This window comes from Conger conger, chromosome 12 (assembly GCF_963514075.1).
Source record: "Conger conger chromosome 12, fConCon1.1, whole genome shotgun sequence".
Taxonomy (NCBI): domain Eukaryota; kingdom Metazoa; phylum Chordata; class Actinopteri; order Anguilliformes; family Congridae; genus Conger; species Conger conger.
Window position 1 is genome coordinate 47,369,934 of NC_083771.1, and position 19,658 is coordinate 47,389,591.

General features: G+C 44.0%; 1 protein-coding gene across 1 annotated transcript; it reads right to left on the minus strand.

Annotated features, from left to right (window-relative positions):
- Positions 1 to 9,905: 9,905 nt before the first annotated feature.
- LOC133141402 (interferon-induced very large GTPase 1-like) lies at positions 9,906 to 19,020 on the minus strand. Its single transcript, XM_061261931.1, has 2 exons — positions 18,748 to 19,020; positions 9,906 to 15,379 (listed from the first exon to the last, which is right to left on the minus strand). Exon 2 carries the CDS (start codon positions 15,219 to 15,221, stop codon positions 10,677 to 10,679), a length of 4,545 nt encoding a protein of 1,514 aa, XP_061117915.1. The 5' UTR covers positions 15,222 to 15,379; positions 18,748 to 19,020; the 3' UTR covers positions 9,906 to 10,676.
- Positions 19,021 to 19,658: the final 638 nt, after the last annotated feature.

A 19,658-nucleotide genomic window follows, 5' to 3' on the forward strand; every position in this document is an offset into this window, starting at 1 on the left:
GCCTTTAACAATGACCCAACACTCGACTGTCAGGCAATGTTCTGGTTTTGCAGTCTTTCTTGGAAGAGCGGGTGTGGCACCTGTTCTCTTTACTTCCTGTGCCTTTTGGTGAGGCTTTGGCTGGAGCAGGACCAGATTCCTCCACTGGTAAGCCCTTCACAGTGAATACTGTTGAGGGGAAATTTTTGAATACTGAGTTCAAAAGCTTTAAGAATTATGAGTTTGTATAAACTCTGTTGTTACTGATACATGAAGGCATTGTGCAAAACTGCTGTGGTGTGCTGCTAGGGAGTGGTAGATGTCTGTGAGACTTCCTCTTTCAGACCTGACATTTGATAACAGGATGCTGAGTCAAAATCGAAATATGATTGGGCGAGAGGTATTGCTGGCAGAGCAATAGATATTAAAGATATTAAAATGTGAAAATAAATGTGTAAAGAAAGATGTACCTTAAAAGGCAGAAAGATATTAAACAAAAATAAAAGACAATGAATTAAGCCCTGGCTTCTGTTTGTTCAAAGTAAAATGGTATAAAGAGGGACTGCCCCTCTTGCATTTTGGGGAAAGTGTCGGTAAGCACATACCCCCATTCTTTATTGGCTTGCAAGTATGAATAAGGTCTTATCAGAAAACTCACAGGTTTTTTCTTGACACCCTCTGCAGAAGTAGGAATAAGAGGATCTTTCCACGACAGAACATAGTCGGCAGGATTCCTAACTCAGTTTTTCTCCCTAAAATAAGAGTGAAGTTTCTGACCAAACGGAGGAGGCAGTGTATACTGCCAGGACCGGGTCCTGAAACGCTGAACCCAGTCAGACCAGCATATTCCATCTGTCTAAACTGTTAAGTTGAAATTGCTACTGCTTTGACTAGTTTAGCAAGCTGGATAAATGATAGCTAGGTAAGTAATAACATGAAAATTAAGCTAGGGGCCCTGGTTGCTAACTAGCATGTTAGTCTTACCTGGGACACGTTCACTGCAGAACTTGTCATTCTGCCCACATTCACTGCTGCAACTGGGGCACTCCATCTGCCTCCCTCTGGGCAAACACAACACAACACAACGAGAACAGGCCATTCAGCCCAGCAATGCTTACCTTTACCAAACACTAAAGTGTACCTACTGCTTAGTTTGCATAAAAGCTAGATAGTATCGAACACTATCAAGCCAGAGACCACTCTCTGTGTGAAAAAATACTTTGTAATGTCTGTGAGAAATGTATCCTTTGCCTTCTGCTCTCTTGTGCTCAACAAACTCACCCTGAAGAATAGCCTGTAGTTCACTTTGTTAATTCCTTTATTGAAATTAAAAGCCTCAATCAAATCACCCCGAAGTCTCCCTTTACTAAGCTTAGAGAGACTAAGCATCTAAAGATAAAGTCATTACTTTTATCTTTTATACATGGAATTATCAATCATCAATCATTTAATATTACATTTTGTCTAAAAATCTAAAACCATTCGTTGCGAAAGATATGCAGTAATGGAGGAAATCAGGAAGGGGGATGCACATTCTCAGCTCAGGTATTTTCTATTTAGTGTTGCATTAACACTGGGCATTTTCTGTGCATGTATGATAAGTTGTGAATAACACCAATGGGTGCCCTTGTTTCATTTGCCTCCCATGCCCAGCACAAAGTCCTGCACGGTCCTGTGCTTTAGTGCTTGTCTGAAGCTGTTTATATCAGCCAGTAATATGAAGATGTTTAATTTAGCTTCACTTACCTATAAAATCTCTTCTGTAATCAGTTCAGCTGCTGTCATGGTGGGAGGTAATGACCCAGTGTGACCACCAGAGGGCTGGGGCTCATTGTTTTCACCTGGGCTTCATTAGCGCCAGGGGAATTCTCCCACAGAAGAGTATTTAAGGCTGGTACTGACAGTCTTTCAACGCTTTTGTGTCCAACTGTTCGCTCTTGCACAAAGCCGGTAATGCACAAGGTAGACTCTGCAAACTTTGCGAGTCCGGTACTGTGCTGGTGTGCGTTCTCTACCTGTCAAAGAGAGTTAAAGGTAAGGAAGGCGTTCAGCTGGTTGTGATACATTCGCTGACATCTTCATCAAGGGTTTTGTTTTTCTTTTTTTTTTCTTTTGGGCTCCTGTGAGCCAGTGTTTGGGGGACGTTGTCCCCTGGTAATGTATTTTGGTTTGCATTTTGGTCCTGAGCTGCACCTCAAGGTTTTATTTTTGTGCCTAGCTTTTTACCGCTAGGTTGTACTTTATTTTGTTCCTCAGTCTGCGACCGCCGGTGCTCAGTTATTTGGCACTTATTTTGGTTGAGTGGTTCGCCCTGTTTTTAAAGGGTTGTTTTATTTTCTTATAGCTGTTTTTGGCTTCATTTCTGTTTTCCCTCAAAAGTTATTTTCGTGGCTGTGTATCCCCATTCCCTTTCCTCCCGGTATCTAGTGACGAGCGCGTCCGCGTGTTCGTTTAGGAGGGTTTTTACTCTCGGTCGCTTCTGGCTCTCCGCCCAGCCCCGTCATTACAGCTGCAATGTTTTTTCTGTGAAAAATAAGGCAAAGTGTGAAGATGAAATGAAACTTGATGCTCCAAACTGAGTGCGTTTAACAATGACCCAACAGTTGACTGTGAGGCAATGTTCTGGTTTTACAGTCTTTCTGGGAAGAGCAGGTTTTACTTCCTGTGCCTTCCTTTGACTTTTGGTGGGAAAAGGACCAGATTCCTCCAGTGGTAAGATCTCATTGGCCTCATTGGCCTCATTGGCCTCCACTGGCTTCCTATTGCCGCACGCATCCGTTTAAAGGCCCTAGTGTTGGCATTTCAGGCTGCTAAGGGGACTGCCCCACCACAATCCTTGATCACTCCCTACTCCCCAGCTAGACCACTCCGGTCTCCCAGCTCTGGTCGCCTTACGGTTCCCTCTCTACGTGCACCTGGCGGTCGAGCTGCATGTTCACGCCTGTTTTCGTTCTCGTTCCGCAGTGGTGGAATGACTTGCCTACCACTGTCAGGACAGCAGAGTCCCTCCCCCTATTTCGATGCAGACTCAAAACCCACCTTTTCAAACTCTACCTTAGTCCTCCCTCCTGATTTCCCCCGTCCCTCCTTTCTGATATCCCTATCCTTGTCTAACCCCCCCCCAAAAAAAAAAAATAATAATAATTGCACTTATGATGACGACTATGTTTAGAACAGCATTCCATGTGTATTTTCCTAGTTCTGGATGTGATGCTTTGACTTAGTAGAACCTATGCACTTGTAAGTCGCTTTGGATTAAAAGCGTCTGCCAAATGACAAAAATGTAAATGTTAAATGTAAATGAATGCTGTAGAGGGTACATTTTCTAATCCTGTTATAAGTTATAAAAGCTTTAAGAATTATAAATCCGTATAAACTGATAGATTATGGCATTGTGCAAAACTGCTGTGGTGTGCTGCCAGGGAAAAAAAGGGTAAGAAGAAAGTGAATGGGGAAGGTTTTAAATTATGAATGAAGCAAAGGATAAACAATGGCAGGGTATTAGAGAGAGGGAAGAAAGGGCAAGTTCTGAGAATAAAAAATAAAAACTTCCTCCACCCCATGCAACAGCATATTCCACACTGCCAGTGCCTGTGTCTAATCCTCAAATGTTGAGTTCAGCAGTGGGCCTGTAACTGGGATAGCCCGCTGATGAGACACACAGGTAATCCAGACCTGGCCTACTCACCTGAGGAAGCAGCTGTGGTGAGGCGAAAGCAAAAGCCAAAGCCAAAGCCCTATCGACTCAACTCCAACTGCACCAAGGATAGGCCAGAAGGGGGAGACGGAGAGGACGGGGAAGAGGCAGGCGCTGTGGAGGCCGGGGAGGAAGTCAACTCTGCCCGTACGTACCCCCAGGACCAGACCGTATGTACCCCCAGGACCAGACCATACGTACCCCCAGGACCAGACCGAACGTACCCCCAGGACCAGACCCTATGTACCCCCAGGACCAGACTATATCTACGCCCAGGATCAGACCGTACGTACCCCCAGGACCAGACCGTACGTACCCCCAGGCCCAGACCGTACTTACCCCCAGGATCAGACCGTACATATGTAACCCACACTAAGTTGGTAAGGTAGTGATGGGGTTCCTTTAAGAAGTTTTTTGCCGCATTTTCGGCTATTTTCTACGGTAGCGTCACAGTTTATGGCAATAGTAAGGAGGGCATTATAAATGCACTGGTAGAGCACGTGTATTTGGTCACCTACAAACAAGCAAGATTTCTGGCTTTCACAGACCTGTAACTTCTTCTTGAAGAGGCTCCTCTGTCCTCCACTCGTTACCTGTATTAATGGCACCTGTTTGAACTCGTTATCAGTATAAAAGACACCTGTCCACAACCTCAAACAGTCACACTCCAAACTCCACTATGGCCAAGACCAAAGAGCTGTCAAAGGACACCAGAAACAAAATTGTAAACCTGCACCAGGCTGGGAAGCCTGAATCTGCAATAGGTAAGCAGCTTGGTGTGAAGAAATCAACTGTGGGAGCAATTATTAGAAAATGGAAGACATACAAGACCACTGATAATCTCCCTCGATCTGGGGCTCCACGCAAGATCTCACCCCGTGGGGTCAAAATGATCACAAGAACGGTGAGCAAAAATCCCAGAACCACACGGGGGGACCTAGTGAATGACCTGCAGAGAGCTGGGACCAAAGTAACAAAGGCTACCATCAGTAACACACTACGCCGCCAGGGACTCAAATCCCTCTGCTTAAGCCAGTACATGTCCAGGCCCGTCTGAAGTTTGCTAGAGAGCATTTGGATGATCCAGAAGAGGATTGGGAGAATGTCATATGGTCAGATGAAAGCAAAATAGAACTTTTTGGTAAAAACTCAACTTGTCGTGTTTGGAGGAGAAAGAATCCTGAGTTGCATCCAAAGAACACCATACCTATTGTGAAGCATGGGGGTGGAAACATCATGCTTTGGGGCTGTTTTTCTGCAAAGGGACCAGGATGACTGATCCGTGTAAAGGAAAGAATGAATGGGGCCATGTATCGTGAGATTTTGAGTGAAAACCTCCACTTCCATCAGCAAGGGCATTGAAGATGAAACGTGGCTGGGTCTTTCAGCATGACAATGATCCCAAACACACCGCCCGGGCAATGAAGGAGTGGCTTCGTAAGAAGCATTTCAAGGTCCTGGAGTGGCCTAGCCAGTCTCCAGATCTCAACCCCATAGAAAATCTTTGGAGGGAGTTGAAAGTCCGTGTTGCCCAGCGACAGCCCCAAAACATCACTGCTCTAGAGGAGATCTGCATGGGCCAAATGGGCCAAAATACCAGCAACAGTGTGTGAAAACCTTGTGAAGACTTACAGAAAACGTTTGACCTCTGTCATTGCCAACAAAGGGTATATAACAAAGTATTGAGGTGAACTTTTGTTATTGACCAAATACTTATTTTCCACCATAATTTGCAAATAAATTCTTTAAAAATCAGACAATGTGATTTTCTGGATTTTTTTTTTCTCATTTTGTCTCTCATAGTTGAGGTATACCTATGATGAAAATTACAGGCCTCTCATCTTTTTAAGTGGGAGAACTTGCACAATTGGTGGCTGACTAAATACTTTTTTGCCCCACTGTAACCGCTGCACCCACTGGCGATAATTCTTGCTCCTACAAAGTTTGCAATTACATGCCTCTCATATTAGGTAAGCATTTGTCTATATTATAAAGAAATTGCTTTTAGTTGAAACAGTGTATTAATACTTAATCATATAAATGGCGGGCCAAAGCTGTTACTGCTAGCTGCTAATTAGACGCAAGTAAGCAACACGTTATTCTTGGTTGAAAATGTGAAATGCGTGGGTTATAAAGTTCACAATATAACATCAGGACCAAAAGAAATGGTAGAGTCTTATGCATGTTAATTAAAGAGCATGTATGTTAAAACTATATTAAAAATATCAATCATCGGGAGTTGTACATGGCTAGTACAGTTGCTAGCTATTTTGGGTTTTCAATTAACGGAATAGACAAACGTATCACTGTCTAAAGTTTGCATCAAGTACTTTATTTTGAGATGCAATAGTTGGTGAAAGAATATATTGACTGTTGAGGTTAAAATTGTTATGTTTTATATGTAGGACAAAATGTAATGTACCTAGCTGCACTTAGCTAGCAATATAAATGCACTGGTAGAGCATGTGCGCGCCAGGACGTAAGTGTGAAGACTTGAGGCAGTAGCAGTACAGTCCTGTAAAGTAACCACTGCATCCACTGGCGATAATTCTTGCTCCTACAAAGTTTGCATGCCTAGCTTAGGTGCTTAGGTGTCAGAGACTGAGAAGAGTTTGTCTTGGGTCATCCGTCAGTTGCCTCGAGGACACCACTAGAGGGAGCCCCGGTGCCGCTCACAAATTTTCTTCCTTTCGTCAACGGGATCAAGTAGGAATTGGAACAGAATTTTTTTATGACACAGGTACCCGTTTAACTTTGACTCCTACGTTTTTTTTTTTTTCTCCAAACAAACATGTTCATGGACTGATTCTAGATAGTTCAATTTGAGAATTCCGATCAACACATTCAGAGGTTGTTAACAAGCTGCAGCGTAAAAGATTTTGTGATTATCAAGTTTTTTATTTTTATGCTGTATCATTGTGTAAGTTTCCTTTTCACATTTGCAAAGAAAACTGTATGCTGTGTGCAATTGTAGGACTCAGTGCGTTCCAGTTCAGACAATAGAAACTAAAGTACGTACATCCTCCCTGGAATAAAATTTTCCTTGCGGTCCCTACTATAAGCTGGCTTCTGCATTCTTAATATTTAATATAGGGGTTACACATACCCCCAGGATCAGGTCCGTACGTACCCCCAGAACCTGACCGTGCGTACACCCTGGACCAGACTATATCTACCCCCAGGATCAGACACCTGTCACCAATGTGGAAAAGCTGGGCACTGGGCAAGAGACTGTCCGGATAGAGGAGATGAATCCTGGCCACCTGCCCCCTGAGGAAGAGGTGCAGTGAAGAACACTGGACCTCACGTCAAGAACAGGGGTTTGACAACATGAACTGAAGGGACGGGAAAGGAGAAGGGAGAGTCGGAGCAGAGTACCAAATGTGGGCAAAAACAAAACCATTGCCAATTTGGAACTTTAACCTATGTCCCGCACCCCGCATGAACATAAGATTATAGTAAAAATATATATAAATAAATAAAAAAGGTAATTCCTTTAATGATCTGCTCCAATTACCCTCTTATATTTAAAAATGTTGTTATTGGGCAAAATAACAGAGGCTGGGAGAGGAGATGCACGCGGCTGAGATCCCAAAAGGGCGAGTGCAGGATTTGCCACCGAAGCTTCACCATCACCCAGTGATGAGAGGGAGACATTAAGAGACGTTAAGAGATGTTCAGAGACATGGCGATGGCGAGGCTCACAAAAAAATGCACCACATTGCCAATCAAACTGCACACACCTATTTCATCGCTTGCTCTTCTGTTAAACAATATAATTTATACTTTCTATATCATAAGGTCTATAAAAACAGCCCCCTGACTTGGTGGAACGCTGAGTTTACAGCAGAAAACCAGTCCAGCAACTGAACTAATTCACGGTAACTGCTGGGAGAATTAGCAGCTTCCTGGATGCTAATTGGCTCATTTGAATTTGAATGCAATGCCAGTGAAGTACATTTACTTTGACTGATGTTAATGATTGCAAGATTGAGCAATGTGAGAATGAAGTTGCTGTGTTGAGCAAAACAGGAATTTAGACGTCTAGGGGTGGAACAATAGGTTGAGAGATGTTTTGACATTTCGACGGACTAAGTTAACCCCAATACAGCTCAGGATTTACCTGGATATACCATGGCTACATCGTAGTTGCTGGAAAACTTTCAGTTTTCAACCAAATGTAGCTCTTTCTCCTTAAAAAGTACAAAACACTTAGACATGAATGCCCCGGGGGCATGCTGAATTACCTGTGGTGTTCTCATCAGCGTTACGAGAGTGTCTAGAGGCGATTACATTTAGAACAGGAAAAATCATGCGGCTCTAACATGTTGATGATTTGTTCGTCTGTTTGCCAGAACAAGAAACATGCAAAGCAGTTTGACTATTAACATACTTTGCGGAGACAGGGAACAAAGTACCACCAAACAACGTCCAGCTGGCACAATCTACAGTTAAATACCTGAGTCATAATATCTCTGCAGAAGGGAAAACATTAGGTAATGAGAGAGTGCACGCAATTGCTCAAATACCTAAACTCACAACTAAAAAGCAGGTCATCTCTTTTCTAGGAATGATTGGATACTGTAGGCAGTGGATCCCAGTTACAAGCAGGCCCCTATGTTGGGGCTAGCTGACATGGAAAAATCATTTACACTGACAGTTGGAAAGCTGAGGCCTATCACACATTATTCAAAGCGCTTGGATGGTGTAGCAAGCGGACTTCCACCTTGCCATTATAAAATAAAAAAAGCAGGAAAATAAATAAATATAATAAAATAACACACCCTTGTCGGTCATATTTACGTTACATGAGGTTGAATTTCAGGAAGTGTGTGCTCATTGGTGTGGTACTTTACCTATCACATTAAAATAAGCGCGGGCACTGACCAAGTCAGATGGTGTTAATACCTTTGAGAGCAAGCGTACATCCATCCATGTGATTATCAGACTTCACTTAAAGATCAAGAAAATGGACATAAGAAAAGGGCTACAGCGAGACTGGCTTGAATACAGTGTCATGATTTTGTTCTTGCGGTCGGCATTTTACTAACTCCACTAGATGCGTTTCGCTGCCTGCAACTCTTTTAAACGGAAAGCCATGTGGTTATTAATTTACTTTGATACCAGCCCTGGCCTTCTTTATTATTATGAGAAAATAGTGAATGATTTTGGGGTATGTCTGAATTTATTCGGTAAGAGAGAAGGCCTGTGTAGTCTATAGCCTTTTTCATTTCACCAATGCTGTAATGATGCGTGGAGTGTGTGTGTGTATGACAGACAGAGAGAGAGATAGAGAAAGAGAAAGAAAGAAAGAAAGAAAGAGAGGGAGGTAGAAAGAAAGAAAGTGAACAGTGACAGCTGCTGCTTCTGCGGTTATGGCATCCGCTGCTCTGGCTGCCCCATGCAGTGTCTGAACATCCTGTTGAAACAACAGACAGCTCACTTCTCACCAGCAAGAATGCTGCACTACCAACATGTTTTACTATCACTACCAAATGTTACCAGTCAAACGATGCACTGTATTAAACCCAGCTACTCTTCTCCCCACAGCAGATGACGGAGAACCACATGATTGTTTAGGAGTAATTGACCAAGTCCTGTCTCCCAGACCAGACCTCTCCTCCACCCAACTCCCTAATGCCAAGCTGGAAATAAGCAATAGTATACAGAATTTCAGTGATTGCGTGTCTGGAGAGCAGTTTGGGCAGCTGGACGTTCTTTTATCTCTTATCCTCTTCAATCATGCGAGTTTAGCTAAAACCTTTATTTGTCTCATATTAAGTTACAGTTGCATCGTTTGTGGTAGACTATCATATCTTAGTTATATAGCCAGATAGTTACATAGCCAAACAAGTTGCATGCTCATAATATATTTGGTCAGTTGAACTTCAAGACAAAAAATATATATAGTGTTGTGTAGCACACTAACACAACACACAACACACAACAAACACACTTGAACAGCTAAACTCTTCTGTGTGAGTTGCCGTCTTCCATCGGAACTACGTGCCTAATTTATTATTTTCTTTTTTTAACAAATATCAAATGTACAGAAACGGGCCACCATTGGTGCATTGAAATTATGGCATTTATATATATCAGACTATATTGCAGAATAGACACAGTGCATAGATTGAACCACGCAAAACAAATCATTCAATAGACACAGTGCATAGATTGCATACATTGAACCATTCAAAAACAAAATGAGAGATTTCAGTTTTTGCAATTTGCATTTGAGAAAAATTTTACTTTCAGCGTAGTTCAAGGCAGAACAAAATACAGTTCAAATCAAATGAAAAGTTTATTTTTAATGTGAGAATGTGAATGTGAACAAAGGTTCAATTCAGTTTTCTAAATGGAAAAATATTGTCATAATAGTTACATATAACATATAGTGATGATTATCTAACATATAACAGATCAACAAGGCAGTAAATAATGAACACCTCAGCAAGCAGTGATGTAGAGCTGATAATTGCCAATGACACCTGAAGGTTGTAAGCTTTAATTATAAGAATGATTTACGAGATAGAACACATATTTTGGATTTTTGTAAAAAAAAGAAAGAAAATCTTCTTTAATATGGAGGTGACAATATGAAATTTACTCTGTTAAACTATTAAAATATCACAGCCTATTTACCATCCCAATGAATGGAACAATGGACAGATATCAGTCTTGATGATTCACAGGCAGGATTTGTACAGATAAATGCTGCATATCACTTCAGAGTATGAATATGATTTTATGAGTACAATGAGCTGCTGATGGTATTATCTCTCACAGAACCAGAGAAGACTCCGGGGAGGCAGAAATTCAGCAGTGTCTCTATCAGTGATCAGTGATCTCACTCTTTCCAAACATCAGTGATGATTGAATTCAACTGTCCCCCTTAACTATTATGAGTCATGCCTGTGAGTAGATTATTTGATATTAATGCCACTCAGAGGATGCATTTTCAACCCGACTGAAACAGGGGCTGTGTAATCCATTCAATTTAATCTCTTCCTGTTTTAATCAAGAAGTATTCCTTCAGACTTTGCGTGGCTTGTTCCTGGGTTATATATCTCCATTGAGGGGGAATATCAGCAGGCTTGGCTTTATATACCTCTGCAAACTGCTTGTTAAACTTGCTGAAGATGTACTTCCAGTAATCTGAGGCCTGGATGCTGGTGTCGGGCTGGATGAGCCAGTCAGGGAAAATGCTCTGATAATCCTTGTATGGATGCAGTTCCTCCCCTGTTGGAGTCAAGTAGAAGCGCCTCTCACTGGCAACATCAGTGGAGCAGATATTGCTCACTAATATACTCGATTCACAATATCTCCATCCCCCAATCCCCTGAGGACGGTGAATGGAAGCAAAGTGCTCTGTGTGACTCTTGCCACCAGCTTCACAGGGGGTCTTGCAGAAGGGACACTGCTTCCCACAGCCAAACACCCTATTAAACAGCTCCTTCTGTGGCAGAAAGGGCAGTGAGGTCAGCCTGGCCCTCACATCCCCACCTCTCTGAAACTCTCTGGTAAAGGCCTGCTCCATTTCATCCACGAGCCCCTCCAGACACCGAGAAAATTCTTCTGGTTTGGCAGAGTTTAAGGCCAGGACTGCGCTGAGGGGGTCTTTGGGGATGACAAGCTCCTTCGCTAGGTCACTACAGATATCCTGAATGAACTGCTGAATGTTCTGGGCCTCCTCACCCCTTCCTGCTGCCTGTTCAGCTGCCTTCATCTGTGAGGTCTTAATGGCTTTTTTTATTCTGCCAACCATCGCCTTCAGGCGATTAATCTCAATGTTCCTGAGGCTATCTCCCTCCGAGAACTGCTCCACCATCTGCTTCAATATCCAGTCCTGTACAAAGGTCTCATATTTCTTTATGTATCTCACAAAGTCCCGTAAGTTATCATCCTTAAGCAGCTGCTCAAGGACTGAGAACTGGAAGAAGGTTCGAGTGCTGAAAGCAATGGCTTTCTGCCCTGCCAACATTTCATCCACAAGGTCAGGGCCCAGAGATTTGGTGATGTATTCCTTCACCGCAGGTTGAAGACAGTTGACAGTGAAATCTTTGGCTTTCTTCTGACACTGGTCTCTTTTGTTGAACAGGTCCTTAAAGTCTGTGTTGTACTGTTGCTTGAACTGTTCCAGACAGTGACGAGGATCATTTGCATGGATGAAAGCCAGATGCATTTTTTTAAACTCCCGTGCAGCATGTCCACAGATGTGGATTTTCAGCTTGGCCTGAAATTCAGCAGTTGTTTCCAGACTCCTGTGCCTGTCCAGGATTTCGTCTACCTCGAAAAGCAACTCTATTGTGTATGTTTTATGGTAATCAGATCTTGTTCTCACTTTCTCATCGACAAATTGCTTGCTCTGCTCAATGATGTGATCAACTACCTGCTGAAACTCCTTCAGCTCCTTTCCTGAGGATATATTCCAAAACCATTGCTTTGATCCCAAATGTTTACTTTTCACTTTGCATGGCTCTCTTCCATATTCAGACAAGTTGCTCACATTTGACAGTATTTCACGTACTGAGCTGCCTTTCATCGCTAAGTTAACCCACAGCTGGTGGGAGATGTCTTGCACAATGTCTCGTTCTTCCATGCCAGGGAACCGCAGCTCTGCTACAGTCTCATCCCACATCATCTCAAATTCATCCTCCAGCTGTTGATCAGACAGATCTTTACATTTCCTGCATTTCTCAATCAGCCCCTGCACCTTTTTCTCCATTGTGGCTGTTTGATTGTTCTTGATGCTCTCTAACCTGAACATACCCTTTCTGATCTCCACCGCTGCCTCAAGCTTGTTTTTCACAGAGTTCTGTGTCTCCGTCCTAATGGTTTTGGCTGTGTTGTTCAAGTCTTCCTTGTACTTCACTACCAAGTGAACGTGTCCCTCTTGCCTCTTGTAGAATTCAGTGAGGTTGGACAAAATGAGCGTTTCCCCTTTCATCAGTTCTTCCAAGGCCTGAGTTTTCAGGCGGTTCAGTAACTCATCCAAATTCTTAAATTCTGCTTCTGTGCCAAAGTTTGATACCTCTGTCTCAGCTTCCATTAGCCAGGAGTACATGTTCTTCCTGAAGGCCCAATCCCATTGGTTGAATTCAGTGCAAAGCTGAGCATAAGCTTCAGCCACAAGGCTGTTGCGGAAACTGAAGATGAAGTTCTCATACTTCACTGCTTTCCATAAGCTCTTGGTCCATTCAAGGAACTCAATGATTGTGTGTGCTGAGCTGTTTCCATATTTTTGTTCCATAAACTTCCCAATCACACTCCTCTTGAAAAGATCCACAGACTCACTGTAGCCAACACTGATAGGGGCCATGGGAGGGTTGCCGTGCCAGAGCCCAGGGATGTACCAGGTGTTTCTCTCTTGATCATACTCCATGACATCAGTAAATGTTTTGTTGTTTCCCTTCTTTTCCATCTTAGCTGCTGCTTGGGTCATCTCATTCAGCTGCTCCAGCAGAAGCTTCCTGTCTCTCATGTTACTGTCATGGGCAGAGATGTCTGGCACATTCTGGTGCACAAACTGACAGCAGGGTTTTCTCCCAACTTCTTTCATGCGCAGGAAGGCGTGCACCACAATCTGCAGGATATCGTTCATTTCCATGGAATTCTCCATGGCAATGTTGATGACTGTGATGTCACTCAGTCCCACCACCAGAGTGGCCAGTTCATTATCATGCTCATAACTGTCATCCAGCTGTGCCAACTGTGGTGCCTTCAAACCTTCAGTGTCAATAACCATGATGTAATCACACCCAAGCCGCACTTTAAAATCCTCTTTCACTCTGATGAGGAGCATGAAGGCCCCTCTGGTGCACCTGCCACTACTGACAGCAAACTGGACCCCGAACATGGTGTTCAGGAGGGTGGACTTCCCAGTGCTCTGTATCCCCAGTACAGTGACCACCCGGATCTTGCATGTATTCTTTGTTAGATCATGGAGTTCTTTCAAAACCTGCGTCACCCACTCCAGAGGAATACTGCTTGAGTCTCCATCCACCAGCTCCAGAGGAAAGCCCTCCTGTAGCAGCTTGGCACAGAGACGTGGCAGGCGCTTCATCTCTGGAGTGAGGGCTTTGGGGAGTGAGCAGGCCGACTCGTACAGCTGACCCATTTCCCTCAGGAAGTGCTCCGTCCCCAAGGAGCAGCTGGAGATCTCCCTGTCCAACTGTGCAATGAGCTCCTTGTTTTCTGAGGAACTCTGACACTGTTCCTTGTACTTTGTCCGAAGAGGTGGAAGGTGTGTGCGTGACAGATTGTCCAGATTGATCCCCATCCACTTGAGGAAATACTTGCACTCCTCTGTGGAATTGCACATCGCAGAGATGAAACGGGACATAGAATCGGAGATGCTGTGAGCCCTCTGCTCTTCTCTGAGCTCCTGCCTCTGATCTGCAAGCTCATTCTTGTAAACTTCTATGTTTTTCTCCCCAGCATTTTTCAACCTGCACTGCTCCTTCTCCAGTTTGGCCAGCTGTTTCCATGCAGTGCCTTGCAAGGGCAGCTCTTTCTCCTTGAAGCTCGATATGTCAGATATTCCTCGTGTGATTTCATCAGCCTTAAGCTTGCCGCTCTTACAGTGGATGTATTCTTCATCAACATGGATCCCTAAATTAAGGGCAACGTCAGACATCCTTTCAATGCTCATTTTAATGTTTTCCTTTAAAATTCCACGGATAGCCGAACACAGTTTTTTGTTGAATTCTGCATCATTCATCCGCTGATGCTTTTTGATGATGTTCCTGGGTTTTCTCTCAGAAACACATCTCCTGAAGTCATCCTCATTGAAACTCTGGCTCTGTGAATTGGTGATCAAAATCCAATGAGTCTTAAATTGCTTAGAGGCCAGAAATCTTTGTTCAAACTCAAAGTCATCGCAAAACACAAATATAGCAGTAGATGTGTGGCAGAGGAAAGCGTACTGAGTTTCAAAGTCTCTGAGGTCCCCACGGAGGTTAGCTATAGCCAGAGGCTCAGAGAAGATGTCAGTGTTTTTGTTCCCACTGGGCAGATACCAGCTGATTTCCACCAGCCCATTGGAAATCCTCCTTGGGGTGTCACCACACTCCATGTTTTTGTGAACAAAGGTATCATGGTACTGCTGAGGGTTGCTGAGGACTTGGTTCAGAATGTGAGACTTGGACATGCTGCAGTTTCCTAGCCTCACAAAAGAGACCATGGGGAGGTCAGACAGAACAATGCTCTCTTCCACAAACCCTCTTTGGTCATCCACAGAGTGTGGCTTGTACTTTTTCACAATATCCCTCATGGCCCACAGCATTAACGTGCACTGCTGGGTATCACATGTAGGAAGCAGCAGAGGCACAGAGACCTGGCACATGGACATTTTCAAAGCCATCTCCTGCTGGAGAAAGCCATCTGAGCACAGAAATACAGCAGTTATGAGGTCAAGGGGGTTGACTCTTTTGCTGTGGTCCTGTGGATTGTCCTCAGTGCTCAGTAAACTATCCAGGTTTTGGGGCTCTGTGTCCTGTTCCGAGGAGCAGCTCATTCTACGAAAGGACACATTCACCATCATCAGCTTCCTCAGGAAACACCATGGCAGATCTTTCAGAGACTGGATGCTTTCATCAGATAAAGTCTCTCCATCAATCTGCAGCACCTGGCTCAGAGTCAGCTTGTTCTTCAGGTGGTGTTCCAGTCCCAGGTCTCTCAGCAGCTCCTCCAGACTGGTTCCTGTCATTGGGGATGGAAGCTGCATTACTACATGTGCACAGTAGTACAGTAATAAAATAATACCTATACTTGCACATCAAAAAATGACTAAAGTTCTTGGCAGAGTGAATGTTTCATACTCCTGAGTAATGCTATGGCTAGTTATTGAACCCTGTTCATCATCAATTAATCTCTAGCCCTGGACCGTGATTCTGAGGTGTTCAGAGATACTTGTATGCAGTGATCCTCACTGTCGAGTCCCTCCCTCCACCCTTGCTGGACTCCTGGTGTGTTGAACCAAAGTCTGATGCCTTAACCGTGCACCTTTAATAAGAGGTCACAGAAATGTATTCTTTAATTAAGTTCATTACAGCCTTAAAAATCACTGCTGCTAGAGCACTAGGTAGGTCACTGGCTATCACTAGGTAGGTCACATGGAAACTCATTATTCTATTATGATCCTGATTTTTGTCTGTTAGTTTCTTTGGTATTTTTGTAAATGTATTATTTTTCATATTCATGTCTGGTTTTATGTTTGCATTCATTAGTCTTTGCACTCGTCTTCCCCTGTGATGTCTGTGTCTGAATGTTTTCTGATCCCGAGTCCCCTGTCTGCTTGCTTCACTATTTGGGTGGTTTTGGAATTTTCCGGTTTCCCACGATTCCTTCTGTCTCGCTGTTCTTATTTCCTGCTTTCTCTCCATTTCATGTTTGTAGATAGCACTAATATACTAATCCCAACTAACACAGGATTAATGCAGTAATATGTTCGTCTAACTATCAAACTAACATTCACTAGTTTTGGGTATTTGTAATGTAATCAGGTAACTAACAGACTAACTCTACCTCTATTGCAATACTGCTCCATAACTCCGCCTCCCGGTTCTATCCCTAAATTGCTTGCCTCGATTCAGCGAAGTGTTTGCACCTGCTCTCCGCTATCTCTACATTCCTTTACTCTGTGCAATTGTCTACTCCCTAGTCTGGAGCCGTTTGTATTACATGTGTGTCTACGTGAATCCAGTCCCACGTTTTTGTTCCTCCCTCATCATTGTATTATTGCCCTTCCATGTGTCTCACCTGATGTTTATTTGTTAGACCGCCCTCACTCCCATGCCCCGCCTAGTTTGTCTCATTCCCCTGTGTATTTATACCTGTCTTTCTCAGTTGCACCTTGCTAGTTTGTCTTATCCTGTTTTCAAGTCCCGAGCCCTTGTATTCCTTTACCCCTGTTCTAGACTCCTTGTTCCTGAGCCTTCTCCCTGTTTTTTGCAGTTTTAGTTTTCTGGATTTCTTGTTGATGACCCCTGCCTGCTTCTCTGGACTCTTCTCTTGTTTTGTGGACTCTGCACCTCTGCCCTGCTTCTGGACTGCCTACCTGGTTTTGAACTCTTGCCTGTTTGGATTACGCTCTGTTTGGCACTTATCCACCTGCGCAGTGAACCAATCCTTTGTTCTGCACCCGTGAATATGTTACTGGCTCCTCTTTTCAACCACTGTGACAATTCTCCACCTGTGGGAACATGGGAAAGGGAAGTTGTGTTAGGTTTCGTGTTTTTCATGTTCTGTATTCTCCCCATGTTGTTAGCATTTTTGTTACCTCCGTGCACACCGTAGTCTCCCTGTCACTTCATTCATTGGTTTCACCTGTTTCACTTCCTGATTGTTTTCCCACCTGACTCCCATTTGCTCTCGTTACCTGTGTATAAAAACCCCTATATTTGTGAAGTTAGTTGCCAGATTGTTATGTGTTTATTCCATACTCACCAGCGTTTTCGTATTGATACCTGTTTTGACCTGTTTTGTTCCTGACCATCGAGTTTAGCTTATTCCTTCTGTCTTGTTCTGACCCATAGTTTTTCAACCTATTTCTGTTTACGGACTTTCGTTTCTGGATCGTGTTTCTGTTTAATTAGCCTGTTTGTTTTCGACCCATTTCCTGTGACCGCGACTATTCTTTGCATTATCCTCAATTCATATGTTTGCTGGAGACCCTTTGCCTGGACTATCGCTTACGAACTGCCTTATCCCTGCTATAACTGTTTGCTGGCTATTGACCCTGGCTGTACCAACCTACCCTGAGAAAATAAAGACCTTATTTTCTAAAGAAATTCCATTGTGATCTCGCTATTGGATCCCCCGTTCTGAGTGCCTGATAAGTTGTTGGAAATATAGAGGAGAAGAAGTATCGAGGACAATTAGTCAGATCGAGGAAGTCTCTTTTTTTGGTGAATTTGTCCAGTGCCAGGACCCCTCCTCCTACACTGTCCCCTATCACTGTGCTGGGACATTGGATTTCTGCTTGGTCCAGAGGGAAGAGCACCTCCCACTGGCCTACCAGCACCTCTTCCTACTTGGTTTCCCAGGAGGTCTCCCTCCTCTTCTGCTTGGGGTCCTCACCTTCACTCATGTCATCTTCAGACACACTCACACTCTGCTCTGAGTCTTCAGTTTCCTGCAATGAAAAACATCACAGACATCCATCCATCCATTATCTGAACCCGCTTATCCTGAACAGGGTCGCAGGGGGCTGGAGCCTATCCCAGCATACATTGGGCGAAAGGCAGGAATACACCCTGGACAGGTCGCCAGTCCATCGCAGGGCACACACACCAGTCACTCACACACTCATACCTACGGGCAATTTAGACTCTCCAATCAGCCTAACCTGCATGTCTTTGGACTGTGGGAGGAAACCGGAGTACCCGGAGGAAACCCACGCAGACACGGGGAGAACATGCAAACTCCGCACAGAGAGGCCCCGGTCGACGGGGATTCGAACCCAGGACCTCCTTGCTGTGAGGCGGCAGTGCTACCCACTGCACCATCCGTGCCGCCACCATCACAGACAGTGTTTTCATAATTTGCAAGTGTTCTGTTTTTGTTTTACACAATATTTTAATTCATTGACTTCTTTATTAATATGAATACGAGACAGTATTCCAGGAAGTGGTTAGGTTAAGTCCTGCTTAGTTGAATAAGGCAGCTAGGACCTGTCAGTCATAGAGGCTGTCCAATCACAAGCTTTCAGGCAAGACTTCTGGGTGTGTCTGAATGTGCCTCGAGGAATGGCTCTAGAGCAGAGATCTGAAACCCAAATCTTGGATGGAAGCAGTGTTTTTTGTGTTTTTAGCAAATGCGTAATTTAAGTCACTGATTGGTTGTTTGCAAGGCCTTCACATGATGCCTACAAGACCATACATACCATGTTTCCTGGTTTTTGGTGTGTTTAGCAAGTGCGTAATTCAATGATTGCTTGGAAAAATCACAATCCTTGATTGGCCTACACAAAGCCCTTTTTTAATTTGGCCCTCCAGGACTGGAATTAAACAACTGGACATTCTGACCTACAGAACTGGAGTTTGGCTCTGAGATTTGTCAAATCTCACCTTCTGTTCTTCATGTGCAAAACACACAGTGTCTTTGGTGTCCTTACTCTTGGTCCCATCCATGTTTTCAGTACCTGCTGAACATCTATTTTCATCTGACTTAGCTGGGCCAACAGAGGAGGGTTGGGACTGGGCTAGGCATGAGGATGTGTTCTCTGGTGCTGGTTCTGTGCCCAGACTGGATCGGTTGTCTGTGGTCTCCTCCCGATTCTCAGAATCTGCACCTGAGATGGTCAAAGGCAGACCACAGTCACACGCCCTGGTATATGAGGTCCAAGGAAGGGTCCCAAACCCTAAACATTCACCCAAGTAAAATGCGTCATTTTAAAAAACTGTTTCTTTAAAGCAGGGTGGCATGGATGGTGCAGTGGGTAGCACTGCCACCTCACAGCAAGGAGGTCCTGGGTTCGTAATCCCAGTCGGCCGGGGCCTCTCTTTGTGGAGTTTGCATGTCCTCCCCGTGTTCGTGTGGGTTTCCTCCCACAGTCCAAAGACATGCAGGTTAGGCTGATTGGAGAGTCTAAATTGCCTGTGGGTATGAGTGTGTGAGTGAATCGTGTGTGTGCCCTGCGATGGACCGGCGACCTGTCCAGGAGGTCTCCCTCCTCTTCTGCATGGGGTCCTCACCTTTACTGATGGTCTCATCTTCAGAGACACTCACACTCTGCTCTGAGTCTTCAGTTTCCTGCAATGAAAAACATCACAGACAGTGTATTCAAATTTTGCAAGCCCTTTGTTGGTATTTGTTTTATACAATATTTTAATACATATTTTAATTAGTTGATTGATGCAGCTGGGACCTGTCAGTCATAGAGGCTGTCCAATCAAGCTGCAGTGTTTCCTGGTTTTTGGTGTGTTTAGCAAGTGCGTAATTCAATGATTGCTTGGAAAAATCACAATCCTTGATTGGC